Source organism: Sus scrofa, chromosome 10 (assembly GCF_000003025.6).
Source record: "Sus scrofa isolate TJ Tabasco breed Duroc chromosome 10, Sscrofa11.1, whole genome shotgun sequence".
NCBI lineage: Eukaryota > Metazoa > Chordata > Mammalia > Artiodactyla > Suidae > Sus > Sus scrofa.
The window spans coordinates 63,386,018-63,407,585 of record NC_010452.4 but is presented as its reverse complement, the minus strand read 5'-3'; the positions used below and the strand labels follow the sequence as shown (position 1 = coordinate 63,407,585).

The 21,568-nt window shown below is 55.8% G+C and overlaps 1 protein-coding gene across 5 annotated transcripts in view; it reads left to right on the top strand.

The window, feature by feature from the left end:
• The window catches only part of GATA3 (GATA binding protein 3), a 30,294-nt gene continuing 18,334 nt past the window's right edge, over window positions 9,609–21,568 (top strand). For 2 of the 5 annotated variants that reach the window (XM_021064073.1, XM_021064070.1), the window contains exons 1-2: window positions 18,705–18,959; window positions 19,390–19,996. In XM_021064073.1, the coding sequence (XP_020919732.1) occupies window positions 19,756–19,996 (241 nt within the window). In that variant the 5' untranslated portion in view covers window positions 18,705–18,959; window positions 19,390–19,755. 5 annotated transcript variants of the gene reach the window in all.

Sequence of the window (21,568 nt, the reverse complement as noted above, 5' to 3'; positions counted from 1 at the left end):
GAACCCGAACGGTAGTGGAGTTGGTGCGTATTTTTTTTTTCCTCTCTCTCTCTCTTTTTTTTTTTTTTTTTTAATTTGAGAAAGAAGGGGAAAAGTAGCATCGTGATTAGTCTTCATGACTATCGCTGAGACTTACACTGAGGGAGGGAAAGACTCGCCAAAAGGAGGGTTATTTAAGTCGACAGCCCCCATCACCCCCCCCCGCCCCCAGTCCACTCCGCACCACCCAGCACCTCGCTCTCGTCCCTTCCCCACCCGCCGCCGGCACAGGCCCCCCTGCCCCCCCGCCCCGCTGACTTGTGCGCACGGGACTGGGAGGCCCGGGGCCAGGAGCGGGGACTTGGACAAACCCCGAGATGTGCCCGCGGGGTGGGAGGTCAGGGACTGGGGGTGGGGCGGGGAGAAAGGACCGTTGCAGACCTGGGTCCCTGCCCTGGAGCCTTCGCAGCAGCCTTCGCACCAGCCTCTGGCTGGTTGCCTACGGCCTCGACTGGATTTTCGACTCAGTGTTGGGGGAAATGATTCCTTGAACCCGGTGCACCCCCAGCCGCCACTCCCCACCCCACCGCCACCAGCCCCAGCCCAGGAAGATCCCCGCTGAGATGCTCACGCGCACGTGCAAGCACACCGACCTCCCCCCATCTTGTGCGCAGAAACCCAGATCTCAAAAATAAATAAAGGGGGGGGGGAGAAAAGAAAAAGACACCGTGAAATCCTAAGGAGCGGGCTTGTGTTAATCGATTTCTAACCCGCGCGTGGTGCAGCTGAACGGCAGCTCGGCGCCCAAAGGCTGCGTGCGCTCGGACTTCCGCTCTGGCTCAGGAGTTGGGAATTTTGAAAGAAAGCTCAATCCACCCTCCCCCCCCCGCCCCAAAAGAGGGTGCCCTCTTTTGGAAACGCTTAAGAGGCACAAAACCGCGGGAGAGAGCGCCTAAGGAGTCTGGGTGGGCTGAGAGCGTCTGGACCTCCCTAGACGGCGACCCCCACCTGGACGGCTGTTTCTCCCGGCTGCCGAGCCCCGGGTGGCGGGAGCCGCCAGACTGGACCCGGCGAGTTCTAAGCTCTCGCTGCTGGAAGTCTGTCTGGCCAGTGCTAGTGGCCCAAACTGGGGATGGGGTGGGGGGTGGGGCACGGGGGTGCCCAGGTGGCATCGGGGCTGCAGACCTAGTTTTCTCGGGCACGCTCCCCTCCTTATTCGCCCACCGCCTGCTTTTTCCCAGCAGGAAGAAGGGACCGTGGCCATCCTGCCGTCCAACCCCCTCAATTAGCCGCTGGGGAAAAGGAGGCTTGAGACCACGCAGGGACAAAAGGTCCACATGGAGGGACAGGAGCCCAGTTTCTTGGGCTCTTACATTCTTTCATTATATAAAAATAAAAGTTGTGAGGAACTTTCTGCCACTGAGAGCCTGGCTTTGCCCTGCTGGGCGGGCGGTGGGGGGCGGGGGGCGTGGAGGCGCGCTCAGCCCACGTGTGCCTGGGCGTCCTCTCCTCCGGTCAGTCATTCATTCACTCCATCGTGCACTCGTCATTCATTCGCTGGCCCCGCTCCTGCTGCCTTACTCCCCCGCGAGCCCCACACAGGGTTCAAGCGCCCCGCGCGGTTAACTAAATCGCCTTGACCCCGGCGCTATTTGATATTTGCCTCCTTGACACTCATTTAGGGGCTCGGAGCAGCGACGCAGACATTGGACAAGTCCAGCCTGAAACCGAAGCCTTACGGAAGGGGGGGACGGGGAGAACCTGATAGCTGGAAACTCGTTCTCTCCAAAGGCTTTCGGGACATTTTAGCCGGGCTCCGGGTCCGCGCAGCGCCAGGGCGCCGCCAGCGCGGGTGTAAACGTTAAATGTTAGCTATTTGTTCCGATGATTGGCATGGAAATTGACTCTTTCTCGTCGTCTTTTTTTCATCCCTCTCCCTCTTTCCTTTCCCCGCGCTCTCTCTCCCCTCCGGATTCCCACAAATACTAATTCAACCAGTGGCTCCTCTAATCCCCTTTCCCTCCCAGCCCTGCCGCCACCCAAGTCAGAAGACTCCCAATTTGGGGGAAACCGAACAATAACAACCCGGCCGGGACAAGGGGTGGGGGTGGGGGGTGGGGTCGCTGTTCAGGTTTTGCTCCACTTCTGGAGGCGACGCTGTTCAGGTCGATGGATCCCCCGTCTCCCTTTCTCTTAGTCTCTTTTTTCTTTTTTTCCTTTTCCTCTTTCTTTTTCCTTTTCCTTAATATATATATATAAATTTATATATTTTTTTTGGTCTTTTCACTTATGGCTGTGCTGGAGGGAGTGAAAAGTGTTGGTAGCACATTAGAAATTCAGGAGTGCTGTGCTCTTGCATTAACAGAGGCAAACAGATGAGCAGATAAAGGCGTCGCCTGGTTTCAAAAGTTCCAGTTTCTGCTTGAGGGGAGCAACCCAACGGAGCGTCTTACTCAGACCCGCAATGAGCATTTCCCCAGAAGGGGGTGGGGAACCAGTTGAGGCTGGCTTCGAACCGAACCCTGCTCCCCCACCTCAGCCCCGCTCCCGATCTCAGTCCCATCCCCCCACCCCACTCCTGAGTTCTCTAAATAATCCCATTTATTCCAGAATCCTCCATTCTGAGAGGCCAGTCCTACCCCGCCCCTCTCCACCATAATTCTCCGTTTCTCGTATTTGTTCTGTCACCGCCTATACCTTCTTCCAACGTAACCTTTGCAAACTCTGATTAGTGGAGCTTCATTCTCCTCACTCTCTTTTCCCCAACCCCCCCTCCCCTTCTCCCTCCTCTTTAAAAGATTTTGGAGCCGGGAAGATAAGATATGCAATCCTCTATCGGGAATCCTGTAATATTAAAGATCAAACGTGACATCAATAGAAGACCAAATGCAGAGAGAAACAAAAGGGGGAGGCTAGGAGATGCTCATCAGCTAATTACAGCTGCAAATATTATGCAAATTTATCTTGGCACAGAAATGGAGAAAGCGAGTTTAAGTGCGGAGATAATGCCGGAAAATTGAATGTTCATCTGGGCATGGGAATCGGCCCAGCAGGCTGCGCTGGTCTGTTTCATCTAGGGAAGCACCGTTTTTCTACTCCTATCTGATCATCGGCTCTTCCCTGGTTGGGGCTAAGAAATTAATATTACTTATAATTGATACTTGAAATTCTTGGAGCAACATGTCCTAAAGAGAGGGAAAAGAGAGGAAGAGAGGGAAAGGGTGAAGAGGAAGTGATGAGGAAGAGGAAGAGGAAGGAAGTCCTACAATATTGGATGCAGAATTGAAACTAGACATCTGAAGTCCAGTGTGACTCCACTTCAGAAGGCCAAAGTGAACTGAAAGAAAATATCCCAGAAAATCACATCTCTCTCGCCTCCCCCCCAAACCTGAAATAGCTTTCTAATCAAGATCGAAGCTGTTAAACTCGATAATGCTTCGGCTGCCTATTTTGTTCGAGAGGTTGGGGGCAAGGTTGGCGGCAGGAACGGAGACTTGAACTCCAGGTGGCTGGGAACTAGGGTGATCTCAGGAGAGGGTGAAAAATGGGTAAAGATGATCTGGGATCCAAGCAGAAGGGCGGAAGTCGATCCGGCTGTATAGACCCTCACCTCTGCCTCTGTGCTTACCCTCCCCTCATTTCCTCCATCTTTACCTGCCTGTGTGCAACTTTCTTCAGCCTACTGGAGACCTGCCTGGGAACTTATACTCCCAGGACACAAACTCCATAACGTCACACCTCCTAAATACAATGTTCTTAAGTGTGGGGGAGGAAGGAAGACAATAGGAACTACAGTGAAACAGAAAAGGGTTCTTAAAAAAAAATAATCAAGTCCTCCTCCCCCTCCCAGTACAAAATCTACTACAACCTAGAGCAAAACGTGGAGAATTTCAGATGAGCATTATCTGGGTGCAAGCCATCCAATTACCAAGAAATTATGATCTGACGTCAGGAGGAACAATTGGAGAGCGAATATGTATGAATCGCCTTTCACTGGTTTGCATATTTGCAACGATTGTTTAATCCAAGCAACCAGAAAGTAATCAACAGGCACAAAAAGCTTAAAGAGCAAATTACTAGTGACTCCTGCCCCTTCTACTTCCAGAAGTCAGGAGGTGGTTAGCGCTGTCAGGGGTAGGGAGGGGACTCCGGGGGTGTAGCCTTGGATTCTGAAATCCACCCTAAAAGAGGCAGAGAGGAAAGCCTGTTGCATTTAGATGGCTTTTGTTCCTTGGGCATTAGGGCAAAAGACAAAAGAAACAAAAATGCCAATTATTATAACTAATTAACCATTAAGTGAGACGTGTGTCCCATCCTCTCCAACTCTAAATGGGAGGGAAGATGATGAGGGTAGGTAGAGAGGGGGTCTGGGAGAACAGGTGGATCCGCCCACTGCTCTGCTCTGGGGGAAGGAAACCTATGCAATCCTGCCTGTGTTAGTTAATACACAAAGCCAGAGAGCTGAATATATACGTAAACATAGACACTTAAAAAAAAAAAAGAATGTCAGAGAGGAACCTGGAATTGATTTTTTTTTTTTCTTGTTTACTTGGAATGAGGCTGGGGTGGGCAGGGGTCAGGGGGCGAGCTGTGTGGGGGCAGGAGATGATGAGGAGAGAGGAAATCCCAGAAAAAGTAACATTATTGGTATCTCTCTATATAAAGATGCAAGTGGCATTTTATCTCAACTTGGCTCTGTGCTTTCGTCAGTGTTTATGATTAATTATCTCCTTTTTCATAAAAATAAATCATGTTAAAAATTAGGATCCTGGTGCTGGGGAGAAACTAAGCGCTGGTTTCAGGTCGATCTTGTTAACTTCAGCCTGAAATTGACACACTAATTAAAGAGCAGCGTGGTAAAGCACGAGCAGGCAAGATTATACTCAGCTCTTTTTTTTTTTTTTATCAGATCTACCTTATATTTTCCCAATTAAAAACTGCAAAAAGCAGTTTCATTGCCCCGGGATAAAAAATAAGGGCCCCCTTTCACAACGTCGGCCATCACTTTCTACCATCAGATTCATTGTGATGTATTAGATGCAATAAATTATGCCATGTAACAAAACATTGGGAGCTGAAAGGCAGATAATCTGGAAAGCAGAGATAAGGATTCATTATTCCAAATCATTATGAATCCAACGTTGCCTCTGACTTCTTTCTTAATCAGCTCCTCTGATCCTGGATATGTGAGCAGTACAGATAAGGAAAGAGTCGTTTATAATTCTCCACCTCGTCTAATATTTTAAAATAAAGTCAGAGGCAAGAAAACGCCATAAAACACTGGTGAGCAGGCAAGCGCCGAATGAAAAATCACTTCCATGTTATTATATCCACAGTAAGATTTAATTAAAATTCTCCACGTCCACGTGCTTTATTTTCAGATAGGATTTTTTCCCATCACGTAATAATTGATAGGAATTTGCAAACGGGGCTATTTATTTAGGGCGCCTGGGTGGAATAGGTCTGATTTTTTTTTTTTTTTAATTTCCAGTCATTGCTTTGTGAAACTTTCATGTGAGGCATCCATATGGTCCCGCATCACCCAGGCCCCCACCACCCACCCCCAAACAGGCTGCAGTTTTGCTCAGGGAAATGTAGGCAAAGTACCAGACTGAGAAGTTGAGTTGAGTGGGGTTCTTTTTTTTATTATTATTATTGTTCTCTTAGGAAAAAAAGGAAAAAGAAAGTACAGGCTGCCCGCACCCACCAACACCAACTTCCTCCCAACACCCCACCCACCCTACATATTTATAATAAAATAAATCTCAGTGAGTGGGCTTGGAAGACTGGAACTTTTAAACCGAGGCTGCTATTGAGTGTGTGTTTTCATCTGGCAGAGAGTAAACTTGGAAGAATGAAGCCAATCCCAGGTACCTATAGGAAGGCAGACAAGTGGACAAAGGAATAATGCAGCAGACTCTTATGCAGGAAAAAAAGCTCCCTGTGTTTTAAGGGAAAGAAACAGGATGCAGGAAACCTGGAAGAATAAATTTATGGTCCCCCCATCCCTGCTTAGAACAGCTTGAGATGGCTGCATATTCTTTAGAAAGATTGGAGACTCTGCCAGAGAAGATTTCTTTCTATGGCGTCTCCTTTTTCTTTATCCAACAGGTGAGCTGCCTATCTGCGTGGCCATCTCAGAGATCTGGGACACAGTGTTTCTGCTATCTGTTAGTCATTTACTGATCCATCTTCTACCTCCACATGCCCAGGGACTTCCCTTTATATTTAAAATCCAGTCGCCTGCCTTAGCTGGTGGGGTTGTGGCCAGACACACCATGGGATTTAAAGCAGTGGATTCTGGTGCCAATTTGTGTGGCGGTGCGGTCGCCTCCAGGGAGAACCTCAAACCAGCTCAGTCCCCAGGCCCTGGAGCCTCAGAACATTTCTTTAGCTGGTACAGCCTCTGAATCGCAGGGTGAAGAGGCTAAAATGTGGTAGGTGCTCCTGGGAGGGGAAAAAGAGTCAGGGGTGGTAGCACAGGGGAGCAGCAAGTGACTGAGCCCTCCGTATCTGGCGGGGAGCTGGGTCTCTGCCGCCTGGCATTGGTGCTCCAGGTGGTCATCAAGCAAGGACTCCTCTAAGAAGGGGCTTCCTTGGGAGTCCTGCAACCTTGAGGGTGAAGCCACTCTCTCTCCGACGTGTTAGGACTGGGCAGGGTCTGAGCACGAGGGATCAGCATCCCTCCGCATTTGACATAGCCGGTCAACTCCCCTCCTTTTTTTTGCTTGCTCTCACAGCACAGTACACACACACACACACACACACACACACACACACACAGGCCCGAACCATGAATCATCGAGCCAGGGTGGTGGCTTTTAAAATTCAGAAAGCGACTTGTAGCTTCATTAAAGCAACATCTTAAGCATGTGCTGGGGCCCATGTGCTCCATCTCGAATAAATCTTTGGCCCATCTCGCTAAGCAAGCGGCCAGCGTCTTTCCTTCACTCTGTTTACTTCTCAGGGTAAATTCTCTCCTTTTTTCTGCCCCGCTCCTTTGCCCTAATAAAACCACCCCAATCAAATCACCCCCAACCCTCCTGGAGTGATTCGCTTCTGGATCCTCAAACAGCAGCACTTTCCACCAGCTCAGCCCATCAAGATAACAAGAAATGCCCAGCTGGCATTTCTTCTCTGAATCTTGCCCTTGTCTGGCCATTAAATTCAAAAGCAGTTATATTTTAATTAAGTCTTCCAGATTTTTTTTTTTTTTTAAAGCCAGAGTGTCTTTGGCGGCCGAATTTCCTTAAATTAAGCCTTCTTCTGCTAAACGTGGAACTGAGGCGATGCAGGGAGCGGTGTGCACGCGATCAGATTTCTTAGTCCCTTAACCAAAGAGTCACTTTAGAACTGGAGACCAGCAAGTGCCCGCGTCAGCAGAAAAGGAACGGGAGAGGGGCCGGCCAGGCCTCCGGAACCGGGCCTCGAGCGCGCACAGGGACTCGGGGACAGGGTGGTGAGGGTTTGGGTGGGAGGGGTGAGAGAGACTGCAGGGGGGTAAAGTGTTTCGAGGTTGGAGACGACTCTGCGGTGGCAGAGGGAGGGGGTGGGGAGTGGGAACCCGAAAGGTCCCAGAAGCGGGAGGGGAGCTTGGAGAAAGAGGCAGATGGCCCCACGGGCCGGTGGACGGCGAGGAGTATGGGGTGGGCGGGGGAGATACAGCTAATATGCAGGTGAAGGAGACGACTGTCGCAGTCTGGGTGACCGATGAGCCCTCACGATGGGGTCCCTCACGAAGTAGCGCACGCGAGGGGGAGGCCAGGTGGCCTGGGGACCCTGAAGGGGAGCGAGGTGAGCCTGGGGGCCCAGCCCTGGTGGCCTTGCTGGCGCAGCCCACGGCTCCCTAAGAAGGATCCGGGCAACAGGTTGGGGGAAAGCTGTCCAAAGACTGACCTCCTCCCAGCGTCCTGGAAAATGCGCAGCCCTGCCGGCTCCGCGCCCTGGCGCCAGAGAATTTGGTTGTGCCACTTGGTGGCAGAAGGCAGGAGGGAGAGGGCAGCGGGGCAGAGGAGGGGCCCGATCGTGACACGAGATGGACTTGGGGCTTCCTCAGTGGCAGGGAGACCCCCCCTTTCCCTCTCCTGGCCAGATTGGCAAACGAGAAGCCCCTCTGCTCCCTCCCGCCTCGGCCTTAACCCCCCTCCCCTGTCGTCTTAAACCGGGGCTCCCGGAGCGGGGAGCGGGCGGAGCGGGGCGCAAAGCCATCGGTGTGTCTGAGCTGAGGGGTGTAAGCGGCCGCCGGCGGGCTGCGGTCCAGGGCAGGAGCCACAGCCCAGCCCGGATCGCGGTGCCAGCTGCCTGGGCAGCGCTCGTACCTGCTCTCCAGAACCCGCGTTGTGACCCTCCCCCGTGTCCCTCCCCGCCGCCGCCCACCTCTGCCCCACTCCTTCGGAACCTGCTGAACCAATGGCTTCATCCTCCCCCCCCAGCGACAACCACCCCTGAACCCTTGGCACCGTCAAATCGGGCACGCTGTCCTACAGAATTGGTTCCAGCACAAGAAACTTGTTGACTTCCTGGCCTAGTGATGGACACGTTTTGTTTTATTTCTCCCCAAAGGTTGATTTATTTTTAAAGTCAGTCTCCGTATTCTTATTGTATAAATATTGTGAAGGCAAAACTCTACCTGTCAAAACAAATGGATGCTGACCTTTCTACCCCAGTGTTGATGGAGTTTCATTTTACTCTTGCAGAAATTTATTCAGGACAGAGCCCCTCTGTGGATTATTTTGATCTCCCACCAGCCGAGGTAGGGACGGTGCAGGAGAGGGGGTTTCAAAGGGGAGGACTGGAATTTGTTGGGTCCAGTGGGTAAAGTAATAAGAATTGTTTTCCTTCTGATATTTTATCTTCAGCGCTACCTAGGAGTCTTGCTCCCTCATCTCCCCGTAGTAAAAGATAAAATTCCCCTGGAAGTCCTGTTGAAGTGTTGGCACTTCTAGAGAGCTTCTCCCCAAACTCCTCTGTAGCGTGTGCACAGGTATCGCTACCTCCAATGTCTGTAAGGTGATCACAGAGGGCCAGAGAGTGGCAAGCAAGCCCAGAGCCCAGTCACCAAGCATCCTGCTCTTCTGAACTTTCACCGGCCAGCCGTGGCTGCAGGTACCCGAAAGTGCAGCGCATTCATTTTTGAAGCCTCAGCATCTTACAGAACTGGGAGGAACAGTCAGAAGGGAAAGGGGGAGCCCTGGGCACGGACAGGGGAGGGGGGCGGCTGTGGCAGAGACCCTGCTAAAGGTGGCCACGAGTTGCACCTCTAGATGCTCCCACTGGGACTCCACCTTTCTCCAAAACTGAGAGGAAAACTCTGCAAAAGCTTTTCTATCCATGGTAGCTCATGACCCAGTGGACACTACTGGTGACATTTACAGTGTTAATTCCAGCCCTGCTGGAGACAGTGGGCTTTGTAGGCACCAGGGACTGGTCACATTTCAGGCACTCTTTCCCCAGTCCTCCAACTCTGCCATGTCACACACTCCTGAGGTGCACTTTGCCAGTTTGCAAAAGTGGGGGTGGGGGGAGTCATTCCTCCCTCAGTCTTCCTCCCCCCCTCCCTTTCCCCCATCGCAACCCGGAAGAGCTCCGCTCTCTACAGTGAGCAGAAGGCGGGGGAGGGGGTTCCTAGGAAGGATGCACATTACCCAGGTTTTACTTCTCACTGGAAGCCCGCGTGAGATGCCGTAAGCAGCTGGGGCGGTGAGGACCGCAGCGGCGACAACAGTGGCCAAGTCTGCCTGTCATTTCTGCCTTCAGATCTCCGGCAAGTCAGGAAAAAATAAGAAACAGCTGGCCTCCGAGAGAGCAAGCTGCCCAGGTCAGTGAATGTCTGCTATCTTCTCTGACTCTGCACTGGCTTTTCTCTGCTCCACGTGGAGAGAATTAAGAGAAGGTCTCCTCTCCAAAGGGAGAGCTGCCCCTGTAAGATAGGGAACAGGACCCTAGTCCTTATTGTTCTTCCTGGTCCCTGGAAATCTTTGGCTTTCTGCAATGACCTTGGGCGAGCGTGGTGTGTGCCTGTGTGTATGTCCTTGTTTGGAGGAAAGAGCCAGTAGAACTAGGCATGTGAAGAAAAACTAAACAGAAAAATAGGAGATGGTGGGGAGACTTGGGAAGGGCTGGGCACATGTTTTCTACTTGAGGGAGGGCAGAGGGTTGGAGGGAAAAAACCCATCTTGAAGGAAGAGCTCAGCCTTCTCCCTGCCTGTGGCTGCAGGGTCCAGTGTCAATTTCATGTTTATTTCCTCTGCCTGCAAGTGCACGTTTGGGCTCATTGTCTCTGCATATAATTAAAGAACCAGCTGTGAGCTGTGGGCTGAATGTTGGGTCCCAGATGTGTGGGCATCTGACAACCCCTGGGGATCTGGCGGCTGGCAGGCGCCTTTGCTTCCAGGAGCACCCTAAGGTGGGTTAGAAAACCACAGCCTCAGAGAGGGGGTGCCCAGGGTCCTGCGGAGTGAAAGGGGCAGAGGGGGCAAGAATTCTACTTTCTTTCGGGACATTGGTCCAACAGCCCTCCAAGAAGCCCCTCCATCAGAAGCAGTTCCCAATGAAGACAGAGAACAGTGAAATCAAGGTGAGGGAAGTCGAATCTGACCAGAAGAGTTGCTTCGACCCACCTTTCCTACTACCAAGGGTGCTTGAGGAAGCAGACCTGGGGGTTCCCTCCAGGGAAGGGGATGGAAAGGAGTCTAACCTGGAGGATCCCCCACCCACTAGGTTCCCCAGTCCTTTGCTCTTCCCCCGTTGCCCAGTCACAAGGGCGCTGGGCTTGTGGGTGGAGGATGAACTTTAAAGGGACAAATAATAATAGCATCAGCAGCCCTTCCCTTCCTCAGCAGTCGCGTCAAGAAACGTGTGTTGGGCTGTTGGTCCTGTGACAGTCTTGGGAAAGGGGGTCCCAGTCAGGCTAGCAGAGCCAATCCAGGTAGATTCTGAATATGAGATGCTTGCAGGGCCCAAATGGCTGGTTGTGGAGAGGGAACTTACCCATTAGACTTTAAAGTGTGTGATTCTGAGGAAAGGCATTGCTTTCTGCTCCTTTGGGTCTGGGGTGGGGTACAGTGTCCAGGCCAGACCAAATAAGACCCAGGTGGGGTGTATGGTTTTAGGGGCTCCCCTATTTCCTGGACCAGGCAGGAGGCACAGCTTCCAGCTCCCAGTAGTGGCCCTGCCAGGCCTCAAGGCTCCTGGCTGGACACAATGGGGTCTGGGGACCCCGGGTGAATGGGGGTCCTTACACCAGCCCTGCACCCCATGGGCCCACCCTCTATTCTATGAAAGATATTTCCCCCAGCCGCGGGGACTCAGAGTTAGTATTGATCTTTCCTGCCCAGAGCCTGGAAGCAGGGGAAGCTGCGTTTTGCTTTATCTGATATTTCCATCCTGCCTTTTGGCAAATGATTATATAGGAGGCGGGGGTAAGTCGGGGTGCAGTGAAGGGGTGGGAGTACCCCCTCTGGGTGCGTGTTTATAGGAGCCTCTTTGCAGGGACGCCCAGGGCGGAGCAGGGCCACCCAGGGAGACCTGGGGAGGGGGCAGGACTGCGGGAGCCAGGTGGCTGAGAACCCCTCTTCTGGAAGTGAAGGCCATCTGTGTGGGGAAGTGGCAGGGACTTAGAGGTCCTGAGGAGGTAGTGGGGGCAGGGTCTGAAGGCCCAGGGCTCTTGAGCCTCGGGTTATTCTACCTGTTTCTGGGCTGCGCTCAGGTGTGGTGTCTTCCTCCAGGTCTGACCCCTTTCCACACATAAAAGTGCATTCCTTTCGTGGTGCGTCTTTGTGTGCAGCTCAGATGGTCCCATCACCTCTCTTTCTTCATGGTGGGAGTAACTGGAAAGAGGTTTACCAACCGCAGCGAGCCACGCAAGCCCCGGATCTGCAGCCCGAACCCCCTTTTTTTTTTTTTTTTTTTTGCTTCTGCGTGGCCGGGACTAGAGGTGGTGGCTGGGGTACAGCGGCTGGAAAGAAACATGTAGCCCAAGGCACCCGATCGGAGGTCTCCCTGGGTGCCGGCCGCTGCGGGTGTGTGGTTCTGTTTTGTTTTCTGTAACAAATTGCTTGGGGTCCGCGAGAGTGCAGGCGGCAGGGCGCAGTCCCGGAGGGAGGCAGAGGCGAAGGCTGAGCATCGACGAGCCCGGCAGATCCATCGATGAGCCGCGCGGTCTACAGCCAGTCCAAAGGAAGACACGGCCCCTTCGTGCTTTCTGTCTCCTGATCCGAAGGGCATTACCTTCCTATTTCCCGCTCCTGGTTGTGAAGTCCCCGGCCCTGGAAGATCATTGTCCCTAGCTTGTCCAGCCACCATCACACCCCACTTTCCAGTCTACTCTAGACCAGTTAAAACCCAATGGCCCCCAGAGAAAGCTGTCCTTGTCCTGAAGTGAGCACTTGGGTTCCAGGCTGCAGCGGGCCAGGGGTGTCGCCGGGAGGCTAGGGGAGAGAGGAGCCGGTGCCTCACGTGCACCCCTCCTCGCCCGAAAAATGCGAGGGCCTGGAGTTCACGTGGGTGAATCCCGCACTGCTGACCCCTTTCCTGGCCGCGGTGGCCGCTCCCTTCCCCTGGAGTCCCGGATGCTTCAGCTGTGGCCTGAGGACCGCCTAGGACAAGAATGTGGGTCTCTGGCACCTCGAGCCCTTTCCTAAGTCGGGTGCGGCTGGGGCCGCGGAGACACTGCGTGGACCCGCTGCAGGACCCCCATCCCTCCCCTCCGTTGTGGCTCCCATCTGTGCCCCGGATCTCAGAGGTCCCCCCTTCCTCCAGGGTGACCCGCATTCCTTTCCACGCGCCCTCAAGGGAAAATCTTTCTCTCCTAACCCCGGGGCTCCCCCGATGGCCAAGCGCTCCGACTTGTGCATCGTTAAACTCAAAACAGAAAATCCCCTGTGCTCTTCCACCCCCCCTTCCTATACACCCCTACCTACCCCATTTTTATCTCGCTACCATCAGGGTTTTTCTCAACGGAGGAGCCGAGGGTAGGAGCAGAGGGAGGGCAGGAGGATCCCTCGAAGCTGGGGGGCCCGGCCCCGCGGTGGGGGCGGATTAGGAGGGGGTTATATCTCTGAGCCATCTCCTCCCTTTGACACCTCTAGCCCATCCTCCCGGCCCGGGCGGGTTTCCTTCCGAGTTTTAAATGGTGATAGATGAATAAGCAAAAGCAAAAAAAAAAAAAAAAAAAGTAAATCGAATCTCCTACCACCCCCAAAGCGCTGGCTCACTTTCCAGGGCAGGTAGGCCCCAGGCCTGGGCGGTGGGGGTGGGAGCCGGGAGGAGCGGCGCGCGCCGAGAGCGCTGGTGGTCCGAGTTCCCGCGGGTTTCCTCTTTTCAGTTTCCACCTCTAGCATGTCCCCTTGGCCAGCGAATTGTTGGGGTCCCCTTTATTCTGCGTCCCCTCCGAGTTCCCCGCTCACTGTGTTCCATTTGAACAGAACAGGCGGCACTGCCCTCTGCCTGCTTCTCTCTCATCACCTTTGGATTCCACTCTGGACCTCTTGCATTTCAGCTCATGCGGGCAAGAAAACAGGGGGCTTGGGTGGGAACTGCAGAGATGGAATAGAATATGTGTTGAACAGGCGCTGTCCCGGGGCGCCGCGCCGGAGCGGGCTCCCCTGCAGCTTTCCTCGCGCAGCCGGGGCCTGGCGGTGGCGCCTTGGGCCGTGTCCCCGGCGTAACCCTCTCGCCCGGCAGCCGGCGTGCTGTTTATACAGCTTTACCTGTGCTATTCTCGTATCCAGTAAAAATCCTCGCCTGGCCACGGTAACCTAATCCGAGAGCCGAGGCAGAGGAGGGGGAAGCGAGGCTGGCTCGGTGGAGAGGGAGGTGTGTACGCGCCAGAAGGGGGTTCTGTCCTTCGCCCCTCCTCCCCTGATGGGGTAGGAAATTGGGACGCGGTTCGCGTGATCGAGGTGGGGACCTAGGGCTCAGGAGGAAAGGTGGGAGGGCGGTTTCCATGTCCCAGTCTTCTCTGCTTTTCTTCCTCTGACAGGCCGTGGGGACCCGAGCTGTGGCCACAGCTCGTATGCGTGCAGCCCGCGGGCGTGGCGGTTCCGGGGGCGCCGCGCCTGGCTAGCGAGGCCCAGGACGGGTTAACCCCGTCCAAGACCAGGACCTGGTTGTTCTCACCCGCTTTCACCTTGCCCCTTGAGAATTCCCACACCTAAGACAAAACCAGTAAGGAAGGGAGTCCGCGCTTAACGAGATCTTCCCACCCGGGCCAGCCGTTCCTTCCAGAGCGCCCAGGTCCCAGCCGCAGCCTGCGCACAGAATCGAATTAAACGCCTCTTGGCGCTTATTGTCTCTCGCTAATTGCTCCAACAATGGCCACTATAAAAACGGAGACACCCAATTAAAGGCCCCGCCAGGCTGCGCTCGACTCCCGGCGACGAACTGGCCGCCGGCCTGAGCTTGCAGACCGCCCGGGCGGGAACCGGGCTGGTGCAGGGCGCCGGCGCCGGCCTCGGCACCTCTGGCCTCCACTTCCTCCCCAGACGCACAGCAACCGCGGTGGGTTCACACCATTTTTATTGACCGATCGCAGCCAAGGAAGATTGATCGCGCTGGCATGGGAAGGGACTTCTCCTCCCCCCAGCCCCGGCTCGCCAGGGCCTCGGGGCCGCGCTCCAATTTCTGGCCTTTGCTGGGGCTCTGCGCCCTCCCCGCCCCCAGCCCCGCAGGTTCCCGGCTTCATCTCTGTCTTTAACGGCGCGGCCGGGTCCGCCCAGGCCGGCGCCGAGGCTCCGGGGGGAGGGACGCGGCGGCGCGGCCCGGCTCCGCTTCTTTCTCCAGCCTGCAAATATTTGCTGCCTCGCTGGAAATCCGACTATTTCGCGCGCGCTCCGCTTGCAAAGTCCTTAAGTAAACACGCTCAAATGACCGCCCCAGGCGGCCCAAGGCACGCTCACTCCCCCTGCGCGGGATTAGTAACTTTATGACTTCGACCCCGAGGCTCGGCTTTTCTTGGTTACCCTCGGCGGGCAGCGTGCGGGCGCCGGGGGCCGCTTCTTCCGGCACCTCGGCCCCGCGGAGCTCGCCTGGACGCGCCCGTCGCCAGGCTCGGGTGGGTGACGCTGGCCGCGTGGATCTCCGCTCTCTGACTCCTGCGACCCCAGCGGTGAGCCTGGGGGGCATGCTGCTCCCCTCTGCGCCGTGGGCTCCGGTTCCTTTGCGGGACTGGGTCATCCCCCACTTCCATCCGAAGAAGAGTGTCTGAGCTCCCGGGAGGGCGGGTGGGAGGGACCTGAACGGGGGGGGGCATGTGTTTGGGGGGGGGTGTGGGTCCCAGCTTAACCTACCCCAGGAGAGAAAGTAAGGCTCCATTTCTTACCCTTTCCCCAAGAGGGCACACACACCCCGCTCAATTTGACGCCTGAAGCAGCCGCCGCGAGGCCTGGCGCTTCAGACAGGCCAGCCGGCTCCCGCCGCCCCACGCACAGCCCCGCGACCCGGCTGCGGGCGGCGGGGGATGGGCGGTGGCTGCGCTGTCGCCTGCTCCGCTCCGGGATGCCTTCCCCGGAGCCCCAGGCATCCAGACATTGGCCAGCCCCTTACCCTGGTGAGGGAGGCTTCGCGCCCTGCAGGAGCCCGGGGCCCTGCAGCGGCGGCGGCGGCGGTGATAGCATCCTCCGAGGTCTCCACCTCGCTTCCTCCACCGGAGCTCCTCCGGACGCTCCCGGGAAGGAGCGGGGACTCGCTAGACCAGGCCCGGGCCGGGGTCCTAGGTAGGGGGCCTTCAGGACTGGCGGAGGGCGCGGAGGCGTCTCCGCCAGAGGCTAGGATTAGCTTTGCGGACTGAGCCAGAGCGGGGGATCAGGACCACCTAGTCCCCCCTTCTCCGCGCCTGGAGCCCCCACCCCTCCCCCGCCCGCGCTCCGAGGAGGAAGCCCGGCCTGCATCTGCCGGCGAGGCGGGTCAGGCCGGCGCCTGGCCTGGCCCAGACCCCCGCAGCCCAGCTCTCCGCCTCAGGCCACGCGCCGCAGTCTCTCTCCGGCCTCGCTCCCTTCCCCCTTCTTCACCGTGGGTCCCGGGGCCGACCCCGGCCGTCCCTCCTCAGTATCCCCCTCCCCCGCTTTTCCCTTCCCCCCTTGCTCTGTGTTCCTGGCTCTGGGGCTGGGCCCGTGACGTCAAACCCAGTGTGGCGTCGGCGAGACTGGCCGGCGCGGGCCATCAAAAGAGCAACGTCCTCTTTCCCAATTACCCACTGTCAGTCCGGGAACAGGGGCGGTCCGGCTGGGAATTAAATGTTAAATACCCCCTACAGGCTGGCTCCATTACACCGGGCATCCAGCCGCAGCCCCCCACCCCTCTCTGCCAGCTCCAAACCACCCAGACCAAGAGGGGCCTTCAAGATCTTTTATTTTTCCAAGGGTTGGGAGTGGCTCTCCAGTCCAGTGCAGCCCGACTTGATGCCTGTGATTTAATTAAAATGAATAACGCCTCCCCCCCTCAAGTTCTCCGCGTTATCGGAGAGGCGCTGCTACACCGGAAGGCCTCTTTCTCACTGATATTTTCTTTGTCTTTTCGAATCGGCCTTAGCCTCAGAAGTTAACATTTTTCAAGTCCTGGCGTCAGCAGCTTCTCTCTCCGAGGATAGGTCCCTTTTATTTCCCAGGCTTCCAGGTCTCCGCGCGGCGTAGAGGACCAAAGAGCTACGTCTGGGGATTTTCCGCGTGGCTTTGAACTGCGGTCGGGCCAGCATCGCCAGGTCCTGGAGCCACGGGCAAAGACGCACTTTTCACCCCCACCCCGCCCCCGCTGCCATCCTTAACCTTAAACTGGGAACTTGTAGCAAAAATGTGTATGCGTTCATCTGTCCTTGTTTATGGAGCGGTTTCCGGTGGATGTTAGACAGAAACTAAATAATTAAAAGGTTTGGAGAGCGCTGTGAGCAGGAGAGGCTGGCAGCTCCATTGGCCCTAGAGAGACGTGGTCAGAATGAAGGAAAATCAATGCTCTTTTACTGGGCCGCCCTAATAAACGGGGACTAAATGGGCTCAGGAGAAACAGTGGGGAGGGGTGGTTAATTTAAGGATTTTCTTCATGCTCCGCATCTAGAAACTCAGCCCCGATTTCCGACAAACATCGGTTGTAAGAAGACGGAGACTGAAGAGAAGCTCCAATTCCAAGTCGGGAGGACCTCCACGTTTCCACGAATTGCAAATGAAGTTGACTAGTCTTTCTGCAAGCATTGTGTATTTAAGCAGGACATCCCCGGAAAACCAAGCTAAGGCTGACTATTGTTTTTCCTTCTCCGCCCAAAAGGAATCCTCCAGAACTTACTTTTAGGTACGGTCCCGTCTATGTCGATTTTTTGTTTGTTTTGTATTTGTAGGGAATTTTATGGAATATAGACGCGAAGAGGGAATAATGTCTTCAATTACGATCACCCCAATCAAGCTCTTAGCACCGTCCGTGAGAAAGCCTGCGGGAGAACCCACACTCTCTCCTCGCACACATGGCTCTGGGGTGAGCCGCGCGTGGAACCTGAGTCTTCTCTTCCCGCCTGACCCTTGCACACCCTGGCCGCGTTTTGGGCCCGGGCGGCTGCAGGAGCCAGAGCGCCGCTAGGGGATGCAGTGGCTCAAAGCACAGAGAGAGGCCGGGGAGGTTGGAGCCCGCTGGGCCGGCCAATCGCCGCCCGGCCGCAGCCTTGCGCGCTGATTGGCCCCTTCTCGGCCCCGCCCCGTATGCCCCGCCCCCTCCTCGGAGCGTCTCAGAGCCCAGCTCCCTCCGCCGGGGGCTGCCCAGCCGGACTCAGCGAGTCCCGCGGGCTGCGGGGCCCCGGGGAGGTTGCTGCTGTCCTGCCCCGCGGCTGGGGTGGGGGGTCGGAGGAGGAGGAGGGGGCTGGGGAAAAACGCCGGGAGCCAAAGTAGGGCGCCGGGCGGGGAGTAGGGAAAAAGTTGGGTAACCGGAGTGAAGACCCGAGTGCTTTCTCTCCGGCCACTCTCCCTGTTCCTGGGGAGCCGGAGTCGCCCCCTCTCCTTTTCATCCTTCACTGTTGTCGCTCAAGTCAAAAGCACACATCGATTACAAATATTAGGTCTGGAAAGGACAGCTGCAACAGCTGAAACTTTCATCGAGAGGCTTCTAACGCGAGAGGTTGGGAGAATGTTGACCACGACCACCAAAGTAACGTGGACGTTTCAATCAAAGGCAGGCCCCGCCCCCCATTCCTCGCTCTCTTAAGCAATTCCCGAAAGAAGCACATCTCCGAGAACTTTGACGTTACATTTTTTCCCCCTGATCATTTTACGGATCCCAGAGACCCCACATCAATAAACCAGTCAATACCCAGGACTGAATACCGAAAAAATGTTTGCTCATTTAAAAAGTCAGAAAAAGAAAGGCTGCCTGTAGAAATAAACTTTATGAATGGGGCAGGCCGGTTTCCTCGGTACGGAATAATCTACCCAGCCGGATGAATTGGCAGGAGCGGGAGCCACATTTAAAGGGCCAGAGCGCGAATTCCCTCCTGCCCGCCCCCTCCACCTCAAACCCCGGGCCGCCTCGCCCACCCGCCCCGCTGCCCCTCCGCCCGAGCCGCCCTCTGCGGCGCCCCTTTCCGGTCAGTGGAGGGGCGGGGGGAGAGGCGGGGGTGCGCGGAGGGGGTGGTGGTGGTGAAGTCCTGAGCGGGTTTGGGTTGCAGTTTCCTTGTGCTTGTGATCCTGTCCCCTCCTCGCCAGCGCCAGGCTCCTCCCCCGTCGGCGCAGATGACACTAGAACCTCCTTAAGTTCCGTCGCGCCACAGCTGTCTGCGAACACTGAGCTGCCTGGCGCCGTCTTGATACTTTCAGAAAGAATGCATTCCCTGTAAAAAAAAAAAAAAAAAAAAAAAAAAAAAAAATACTGAGAGAGAGGGAGAGAGAGAGGGAGGAAAAGAGAGAGAGACGGAGAGAGCGCGAGACAGAGCGAGCCACGCAATCTGACCGAGCAGTTTCTGCTCGCCCAGGTCACACGCCTCCTTCTCCTCTCTGCTCCTCGCTACCCAGGTTGGTACTTGCGACTTTTTTTTTTTTAAAGTTTGATTTGTTTTCTCTCTCCATATGGAAGGACTTTAAAACATTAAAAAAAAAAAACCCCAAAAAACCCAACCTCAACTCTCCTCTTTTGGAGAGTTTCTAAGGGCTGGAAAGTAGGTCCAGGGACCTGGATCCCCGGAGGGAGGGAGCTGTCGTCCTAGTTGGAGCCGCTCACTCAGTCCCGGGCTCCCGGGAGAGCCGGGCAGCTGGGGATGTACTCGGGAGTCGCTCCCTCTCGGCGGTCTCCCGGTGCTCCTGGCTCCGGAGGAGGCGTGCGCGTGTGCGCGTGACCTGGGGGCGCGGGCGCGGGGCCGGGCGGCTCGAGGGTAGGTGGTGCCACTTCGTAAACTCAGGTGCTAAGTACTCAGGACCTCATCCAGGTCTCTCCTTTCCTTTGCAGGTGACCCAGGAGAGACTCAGTCTCGGAACGGCCGAGGAGCCTCACGCGCAGAATCCCAGCCAGCCCTCGCCTCCTTTTGCACTTCGGGCCCCTTTTATCCTTTCCTACCTATTTTTTTGGAATTTCTTTTTTCTCCGTCTTCTTCTCTTTGCTAAACTACCCCTCAAAGATTTTTTTTTTTTTGAAATCTCATTTGCTCACCTTTCTTCCTAGCTTTCCCATTCCCCCACTGAAAACAAATCCTTGAACGACCCCTGCTCCTCCGACGGCAGGAGCACCTGCAGAGCCGCGGAGCCCCCCGGACCGCCCTCCCTCTCCGCGCGCGGGTTCCGGGCCCGGCGAGAGGGCGCGAGCGCAGCCTGGGCCATGGAGGTGACGGCGGACCAGCCGCGTTGGGTGAGCCACCACCACCCCGCGGTCCTCAACGGGCAGCACCCGGACACGCACCACCCGGGCCTCGGCCACTCCTACATGGACCCGGCGCAGTACCCCTTGCCCGAGGAGGTGGATGTACTTTTTAACATCGACGGTCAAGGCAACCACGTCCCGTCCTACTACGGAAACTCGGTGAGGGCCACCGTGCAGAGGTACCCTCCGACCCACCACGGTGAGTTCGCCCCGGGTGCGGGGACCCCCGCCCAGCTGTCCCCGCTCTCCCAGGTCGGGAAGGCAGGGAGGGACCAGGGGGTGGGGAGACAGAAGCAGCCAAAGCCCCCAAGCGCCGTTTCTGCATCATTAAAAAATTTGGGGCCCGGAAATGGGCGAGGAAGGCGTCTCGATCGTCGCGAGAGTGTGTTTTTCAAAACAGCCGCAGCAGGCGGCTCTCCGCGCCTGCAGTCCCCGGGGGCCTGGCGCTCACCTGGCGGGCGCCGCGCTGCAGCCCTCTCTCCCGGCGCGGCCGCAGGTTTGGGGGCCTCCGAGGTCCCAGGCGCAGGGAGCCGAGCCTCTGCCTCCGCCGGCCACCGCTCCCCGGGCCGAGCATCCGGCGCCGGCCAAACCTGGCTCGGGCTGGGTTCTTTGAGGGGCTTCGCTTCCCCAGTTACCCCGTAGCTCTCTCTCGGGGGCTTCTGCCGGCGCGCCTGGGTGTGCTGCTCCGGCACATTTCCAGAAAGGCCAGAGAGACGCACTTAGTCGCAACCCGGTGTCCTGACCTTCCTCCAAAGCCAGAGCATTTGGTTTCTAGGCAGCTTTTCCACCTTGTGGCTCTAAGGAAAAGAAGTCTGGTGCTTGACGGGGGTTGGGGGGAAAGACCACCGTCTTAAGTTTGTGACACTGGGGTTCCCTGGATTCCCGGTTGCAGAGAATTCCCTGCGTCTCTGCTTTTCCGCGGCCTCATTGCTGTGCTCCGGCAACTCTCGCCCAGCTGTCCTCGGGCCTACCCCAGCGCCCCTGGGCTCCCCCCAAAGATTTAGGATCCATTAGGGTTTCTTTCTAGGCAGGAGGGATTCTAGTTGCCTTTTCTTTTCTTTCTTTTTTCCCTTTCTCTTTCTCGGTGAGAAGTTTGCAGTTCTGGAGTGGTAAAGAGAAACCTGGCCCTATGTAGTTGGGAGACAAGGTTTCCAGCTCCAAGTGTGTTTCCCTAGAAGACATAGCAACGTTTCAGGTGGAGGAAGTATGAGGGGCTCTCTGGCAGGTCTGCTCCAGTTCCCCTCCTTAGGTTCTCCGGGTTGGGGCCGATGACAGAGGCCCTCCGGCAGCAGGAGGTCTCCACCCTGCTGTCACCAGCTTTTAAACAATTGTTTCTGCAGATGGGGCGCTCTTTGCCCTTGTTCTGTGCACATCAGCAGTTAAGTGAAAATGCGGTAACTGCAGCCTTAATATTATTTACTACACCTACTTCCTGCATAATGTGAATCTTGACCCTTGGGGTTCAGAGAACTCCCCTTCCCCCTCGACTCCCCTCCCCTTCCTCTCTTAAGATTTTAGTTTCAGTATTGTTCTTAATGGTTAAATAGAATGTCAGATGCTGAGGCAGGTCCTGGATTAAAAGATCAATAAGTGCGTGCATTTGCACTTGCCGTTTAAACGTACCCTCTCAGAGCCTCTGGACCGGTCTGAGTTATGGCTGCCTTAAAACCCTGTGTTTCAAATGCAGGCTCAGATTCCTCTGGGTGTGAGCAAAGTAGACCCAGGCAGTGGAGTTTTGTGTCTCAGGGGCTCAGGTGAAAATTCACATATT